This window comes from Notothenia coriiceps, unplaced genomic scaffold, assembly GCF_000735185.1.
Source record: "Notothenia coriiceps isolate Sejong01 unplaced genomic scaffold, NC01 NC01_scaffold00000161, whole genome shotgun sequence".
NCBI classification, from domain to species: domain Eukaryota; kingdom Metazoa; phylum Chordata; class Actinopteri; order Perciformes; family Nototheniidae; genus Notothenia; species Notothenia coriiceps.
In genome coordinates this window covers 1-8,225 of record NW_011332862.1, presented here as the reverse complement: position 1 = coordinate 8,225, position 8,225 = coordinate 1, and the positions used below count along the sequence as shown (strand labels likewise).

Below are 8,225 nucleotides of genomic sequence, written 5' to 3'. Positions count from 1 at the left end.
CTGTTGAATACACAGATACAAAGCAGCGGGAGGGGATTCAGCTAGCCAACTGCCACGGCCCAACCTATCGTCCCTACATTGAACATTGAACTCCTGGAAGTTGCCATGAGTTCAATGTAAAGCCATCCCACATTTCAGTAATGAGGTCAAGTTCTCAGCAAATCTGGATCAGCTCTTTTGTACCCCCGGTTTTAGAGATGTGGGTAAGGAGGAAAAGAGAGAGGTTGTATTTTCGGACACTTTGTGAGTCTCCTTACACACCGGGGTCACATATTTATGTATAAAAGACATCAAAAAGTGCAATTTGCATAATAGGTGTCCTTTAAGTCAACTGTGGAGAGACAATACATCAATAAATGTTTGCTTTTGTTAGCAAAGGGCCAACTCTCACGCATCTGGCGTGTGACACACGCTTTCACTGTCAATCTCACGCTCTCACGCTGCCCAAACTATTCTCACGCCAAAAACAAGATGAACCTGCGATCGTTTTTGGTTGATTATTTACAATGTTGAGTTGACAGCTACTCAAGCTGTCGATCTTCTCCCTCCCCGCCCCCCACCACTCTTAACAACGTTAACAGACAGCAGAGCAGTGGGAGCCGGTTGGTCAATCCCTGACCCGTATTGCGCATGCGCAGATCTAAGATCCAGTAGAAATTATAAAAAATAAAAGTCTGGTGCTTATTGTTCTACTAGGCCAAAATAGAGTCAAGGAGTGTATCAGAGTGAGAGTGTGTTAATTAATATATTTGGCAGTTTGGAGTAAGTCTGTAGGTTTGTTTGTGTGTGTGTGTGTTTCACGTATAGGCCTCTCACGATAATTAATTTTGTTAGATACATTTTCCCGGAAATTATTGCGATAAACGATAATATTGTTCGGCACCGTTATATGACCATTTTAGACCACTGACATAATGATAATATATAATAATAATTCAAGTACATCCTTTCAAACTGCTAGTCACATCCTCATGTAAATGGCAATTTGTCGAGTTCATTTTTATTTATCGTACGATAAGTCAATTCATTGCTCATTGCGACAGGCACACAATAAAACAGTGGAAACAAACATGTGTTTGACTTTCATTAGTGAATGAAACTTTGTGCCCTTTATAGTCTGTGTCCAATATTGTGTATTTGTATATATTGTATATATATATCCTATATATATGCTAAGGTCCCGCTGCTGACACGATAGCAGTCATTTCGTGCGCATATGTGTAATTAAACCCATGATATCAAAATCTCACTCCAGCCAGGTACCCAAAGTTGGCAACCCTGTGTTAGCAGTGCTGGCGAACAGGAAGACTTTTAGGGTTCTGCTCATGTGCTGAACCCTATTAACATTAACATTATTAACATTAAGGAAGACGGTCCAGTGATAAGACAGCCAAGCAATGCGATTGTAGGCCACCACAGGCCACCGCAGGCCACTCCCGCACTTAAATACTTTCAACAAAAACATTTCTTAACATAATGAGTAGATGAGACATGCAGAAGATAAAGGAAGTGAACCTAAAAGTCTCTTACACCTCCCTTCTAGATTTTCAGGTGACGGTGTTGGTGATCTACATCATCATCCTTCTGGCTGTCTATTTGGCACCACTCGCATTCAGCTGCCCCTGCATTATGGACCGGCACACACTCCGACCCCGGCCAGACATCATTGGTCGACGGGGAGCTCCTATGGTGAGTTCATTGTTCTGTGTGAACGTGTCACCGTCAGATGTTGTTTACTTGATCTTCTGATGGATCAGTTGCTTTATATGTATTCTACTGAATATTGTTCTATTTCCTTTCATTTTGAAACAATATCATAGGGTAATTTCCATAGAGTCTTGCAAGAATGAGTCCTAAACCTGGAAAAGGAGTTAGTATTTTGGCACTTTTAGGCTGCCTAAAGTCACTGGTTTTTGGAAAGTGTGTTTTTGGTTAGATTTCCAAAATAAGGTATGTGTTGAACACAAGCTTAGGTTAATACCTTCTGTTTTACGACATAAAATTAAAACTTAACGCCCCGCTTGTGAATGTTCGAAGATTTTACACGTCTATGTTAGACAGGTAAACACCATCAAGCAAAAAATTAGCCACTTTTAGCTTAGTGGTGGTAGTGTAAGGTAATGCGCCCGCCATGTAGTTGGTAAAGCATAATGTTAACTTTCACTTCTGCTCATTGCATTTGGGCTACACTTCAACAATTCTAAAAGTGGGGTTTATATTTTGAGACAAAAATGTGCAATTACCATAAACATGTGTTTGTCACGGATCTTGTGGCCCTTGCAATGCTAATTTCTGGATTGGCCTACAAAAATACATCATCAATGCAGCATTCTGTTGGATACTTTGATCAGTCACTGTTACTCTGCAAAGGCAAAATATTAGTTATTTTTTCATTATCATAGGATTAGTCAAGTTAAATAAGCAACAAACTAACAAAAATGTTGGCTCGTCAAAAAAACAATAGGGAAGTACCGGTAAATTTAGTTTTAGCATGGCTAGCCATGGCCATCTTACCAGCTAGCTTTCATTACTCTAGTTGGCTTCTTGGCTGTTTGTCTTAGTTTCATTCTCTCTCTGTATTCTCTTCTTGATGTTTATAGAGAATTTCAATCAACATATAGTACTTGATTTGTGGTGTGTAAATATGCATGATGCAACTAGTTACTGTGCCTTTTAGGCTTTACTTTAATGATATGCCGCAAAGTTTTGTTTCTTAAAAAAATCATGCTTGGATTTTTAAATGTGCCTTTATATCCCGTCCTCTTGATGTGTTTTCAACCCCCAGTGACTAACAATAGTCCCCCCCCCTTTGCTCTAGCTGGCCCCAGAAAACACCATCGTGTCCTTTAACCGAGCTCTGCAGAATGGAGCCAGCTCCCTGGAGGCAGACGTCACTATCAGGTTATTAATCACTTTAACATTTTAATCATGGATTATTTAATTTCATGAATTTAGAGTGCTCTGAAGTTCCACAGTTGAGAAATAGAAGCATTTAGATTTAATGAGAGAGATGCTATATATAGTCACATTTTGCCTTTTGTCTTGAATGTTTCAATGGGCTGCTGTTTTTATTGTTAGGAAAAGGTTTCATTTTACTAAGATAAATACTTAAACATAATTTGTTTTCTAAAATACATAATTTCTGACAATTTTTTCATTCCAGTGTAGACGGTGTTCCTTTCCTGATGCGGGACCGCACGTTGAGACGAACCACAGACGTTGGGAAGGTGTTCCCAGCCCGGCAGTTTGAGGATGCTTCTCTCTTCAACTGGACAGAGATTCACTCTCTAAACGCAGGCCAGTGGTTTCTGAAGGTACTGGAATCCACTTCGCCTCAACTCATATTATTGTGTTTGATTTGTTTGGGCAAATTCTCATCAATAACCCAACATTACTCCCATATTCTGTTGCTACAAATAACTTCCTTTTTGTATTGTGAAATTGTAGTTGGTGGTCAAAGGAATTGACCATGTAGTAAAACTTACAACATGTTTGAGGTGTTATATAAATAAATACTTTTTTGTCACTTTCTTTGATTTGAAGTTATCCAACAAATGGCATTAGAACGTTCTGGTTTAGAAGACAGACAGGAAGATACAAAGACAACAAGTCTAAATCTAGTCTAAAATCTTAAGATAAACCAAGCATGTTTCAAATATTGTATATGCTAATTGTCTACCGAAGAAAATAGTGTACGTTCTATCTCTGTGTCTGACTCTCTTCTGACCTCTGCTCCTAGAGCGACCCCTATTGGACCGTAGAGACCCTGACTGCCAGGGACCGCCTCAGGATAGGCAACCAGACGGTCTGCAGTCTGGTGGACATGCTGCGTCTGGCAGCCAGGGCCAACGGCTCCGCTCTGCTCGACATCCGCCGGCCTCCACCGGAGCATCCGCGCCACCGCAGCTGGTTCATGGACACGCTGTGGGCCGTGCAGAAAGCTGGGATTTCCCCCAAGAGGGTGAGGATTGTAGGTCCCTCCATAATATCCTTTCATTACTAAAAGGTGCTGCTTGTAGGAACCCCAGTGAACCATGCTGAAGTAAACAGCTGTCACACTGAAAAACTGAAATGATGACTTTAATTAAAGGTTTCATGTCAACAGATTTCACATTACTGTATTAGGTTAGTTGAAAGCAATAATATTATATCAAATATATTATTATTGCTATGATATATATGATTGCTTTTTTCCACAAAGCAAACCACATTTACTCTTCCTTTTAGTTGAAATCAGTTGCAGAGTGCTTTCAGGACTGAAAGAAATAAATATATTTTCCAATGAAGTGGGACTAGGGTTAGGTTGGAAATCCAAAATAAATATATTTTCCAACTTAGTGACCATCAAAAAGAAATGGGTGGTAAGATGTAATAAAGTTATTCCTGTATATCAAATTATATTTAAAACATATTCCACAAGCAGCGCCTTTTTCTATAAAAGTGTAACATTTCTAGATATGTAGCAGTGCAATCTTCCTGACCAGGGTCTGTCCATGTCATATGTGTGTGTGCCAGGTGACGTGGACCCCCGACACGGACAGGGGGAGGGTGCGAGGGCTGCCGCAGAGCGCCAATGAGAAGCTGTCACTGGAAGAGATACGGCAGAGGGGGATAACAAGCCTCACCCTGCACTACAGCAAGGCCAGCCACACAGACATACAGTGAGCATCCACTGCTGGAGACAACCATTGTATTGATTATATTTTATTTTTGTCTTCCATGTTCCCTTGCAACTGCATACTAAACATGGGAACTAAATCAAGAGAAGTCTCCCACTAAGCATTGGAAATGTAATATTAAAGAGAATGCTTTTAGACATGAATCTGTTTTCTCGTGTTGAAGAGTACTGCAGAAGTGAAGCCTTTAGTGTCTCCAGAGGAACGTGATAAATGTCCTCAAGTGATTCACTTGAGTCAGCATTAAATGTTTGTAACTACCCACTTAAAGAAAACTCTGGGGTTGTTTCTGATGCAGCAAACAACCCCACAACTTATCACCAGATTTTCATTTATATGATGTTGGTGATTGTTGTATGGAAATATGCAACATCATCTAAGTTTATTGAACAAAATTAACTTTTTTATTGCCTTTTATATATATATCGTTATATGCATAACCATCATACTAAATGTCAACAGTGTAATCCACTTTCTTGATTTCAGGAACAAAAAACGTTATAGCATATTTAGGTGAAATACTGTAGGTTGTACTGTATGTGTCACAGTGTCACAATGCATAGGTGTCTGATAAACCAAACCAGAATCAGGTTCATGCCAAGTACATTTACACATGTAAAATAATTTGTGAAAAAGAAAATGTGTGAAAGAGAAGCAAATATGAAACTATTACAGGTAAAACGAAAATAAATGTTTACAAGAAATATAAATATACAACAAATATAATAAAAAGTAAGTACAACAATAATAGTAGTTACTCTGAAAATTAAAATATAAGTAGTATATCGAAATTTAAAGGGGTACATTTTTTAATTCATAGCATTGTATGCATGCAGAGGAGTTTAGGGTTCACAGTGATTTGAATGAGGAAGGGCTCACATGGTGTCTGTTGGAGGATATAAGAATCTGTGTCAATGGGCCATTGTTGAGTGACAACATCTAAAGTGACAATATTCTTTAACCTGAAGTTAAACAAGAGTGAAAACGAGAGGATTATTTTCCTCATTTTTATTTGCCTTTCCGCAGGGAGTATCTGGCCCATAATGTGAGTGTGACTGTGTCCGCAGTCAACGCGCCCTGGCTCTACTCCGTCCTCTGGTGCAGCGGGGTGTCTTCTGTGTCCTCTGATGCCCCACAAGTCCTCCGAAAGGTGCCTTACCCCATCTGGCTCATGGTAAACAGCTCTGCTCTCTGTCTCTCATCTGACATCACACACACACACACGGTCACACACGGTCACACACGGTCACACAGCGAGACGAGAGGACAGCAGGAGAGAGGACAGAGACTGACGAGGGCCCAGCGAGACCCGAGGCGAGGGCGCAGAGATATGAGGGCTCAGCGTGGCGTTGGAGAACAACAGGACCCTGGGAAAGAGACAATCAGAGACAGAGTACAGCTGCACAGTCGCTCTGTGCTGAATAGACTTTGTGTTCTGTAAGCTTCAGGAGAAATGCATGATGATGCTGACCTCCAGTGGCGCTGACTGAAAACTGCTCTTCTTTTTTCTTCTCTTGCAGAGTCGGAGCGCTTACCGCTTCATCTGGCTCACGTCAGATCTGGTGTCCATCGCCTTAGTCATAGGGATTTTCTGTTTTCAGAAGTAAGTAGTTGTTCTGTGATCATGTTGAGTGGAAGAGATGTAAACTGACAACACACACACAAATGTTATCAGGAGCAGCACAGATACATGTAGAGTGACTGTACTGTGAACACCATCCTCTGATCTAATTGGACCTGAGCTCAGCCTCTACACTGACTCTTCATTTTATTTTCCCTTTTTTTCCTAATCTCAATGTTTCCATATGTGTCCTCCATGCTATAACCTCTCTTTGTCCTCTCTTTCTCTTGTCCTTTAACATTTGTCCTGTGCTCTGCCTGATCTGCATGCAACCTTGCTCCTGCCCCCCGGCGTCTGTCAGCTATCATATGATCAGGTACCCTCTGCCTTTCTCTCTGCCTCCTCGGTCCCTCCGTGTGTTTCCTGCCAGACACCTTAAGGCCGACTTGTTCCTTTCTGTCTCTCTACTTGTCTACCTCTTGTTTATCAAAGGACATTCCATTTATTTTTTAGATAATGTTATATGTATCCCAGAAGTAATACATGTTATAGTTTTAATGGAACACTCGTTGCCTCTATGTAATGCTGTGTGTGTGTGCTGTGTCAGGTGGAAGATGAGCGGGATGCAGAACTATAACCCGGAACAGATCGTGCTCAACGCTGTGGCCAATCGGACTAATCGGGACCTCAACGTCATGAAGGAGAAGCTCATATTCTCAGGTGCAGATTTGATTCCATTCACATCCTGAAACAGTCTGATGAGTGATCGAATGAGGCTTTAAATGTCCTCAGAGAAGGACTCCGAGTCCATAGACTTGCAATCCAGCATTAGTATACATTAATACTTATATATCACTGTATACATTGTAGTATTGATGTTATTTATTTAAGCAATCATACACGAGAGGCCGTTCTTGAACGTCATTATTGGTACGACAGTACTGCGGCAGGACCGAGGCGCTTAGCTATGATATAATGAGCATATACCATGGCCTGTCGTGAGCTATTGCTTAAACAATATTCACATTATTATTTACATTTTATTCTAACTTAGTTTATCTTTTTTTCAACATTTACCTTTTTTTTCATGATTTCTTATTTTATTTTATAAGCACATTCTTACTTAAACTTGTCATGTTTGTATAAATATTTGCACTTCGTTTTTTATTTATGAATCTTTTATTTTATTCTAAAAGTTATAAAAGTTATTGATTTGGATTCTGATTAAAAGGCCATGCCCAAAAGCTAAATTATCATATTTCCAAAAGATCTTTAATACGTTTATTAAAAAATCAAGATGCATGAATATCATTTGTTGTGACAAAGAAGTATGTGTTTAATAAACCAAGAGTTGTATACATCTTTGGAAAGAACAGACAGAGATACATGTTCTTCACATATAAACTTTGGACTTTGGACAACAGCTGTTTCAACATAACATTACATTTCACTAAGTGCAATCAAACAGCAAGTATCCTGCAACAACAAGAGCTTTTAATAAGCCAAACCAAGGTGTAATAGAAACAGGTTTTCAGTCTCTCCTGATGTCATGGGGAGCCTGTTCCACTGTTTGAAGCAACACTGAAAAAACGGAAATGTGGACTTTAATTAAATGTATTATGGCAACAGATTTCACATTATTGTATTAAAGCTCCCATGTCACGGCCATTTCTACTGATCATAATTCCATTGTTGAGGTCTACTAGAATAGATTTAAATTGTTCAATTTTCCAAACTCACATTGGTTTCTCCTACAGCATCTCTGTATAGTATGTGTATTCACTCTCTGTCCTACACGGCTTGTTGGAGCTCCGCCCCCCGCCCTGTGAGCCCACTGTGCTCTGATTGGTCGGGACGTTGCGAGGCTCGCTGCTTCGAGGAGCGGGGAGGTTTCCGGGTTGGCGATACAGCAAGACAGCGCAAAACTCATCCTGAGCACACACAAACACTCACAGCCAAAGTAAAAACAATAAGTGTGGCTTGATATT

The 8,225-nt window shown here is 40.1% G+C and overlaps 1 protein-coding gene across 1 annotated transcript; it reads left to right on the top strand.

The window, feature by feature from the left end:
- Positions 1 to 1,491: 1,491 nt before the first annotated feature.
- On the top strand, positions 1,492 to 6,957 carry LOC104946697 (glycerophosphodiester phosphodiesterase domain-containing protein 5-like; the record flags this gene model as incomplete). Its single annotated transcript, XM_010772607.1, has 9 exons — positions 1,492 to 1,689; positions 2,819 to 2,901; positions 3,164 to 3,314; positions 3,740 to 3,961; positions 4,516 to 4,661; positions 5,703 to 5,850; positions 6,197 to 6,279; positions 6,599 to 6,613; positions 6,845 to 6,957. Coding segments are annotated over exons 1-9 (1,159 nt in total), but the record flags the coding sequence as incomplete, so codon positions are not given.
- Positions 6,958 to 8,225: the final 1,268 nt, after the last annotated feature.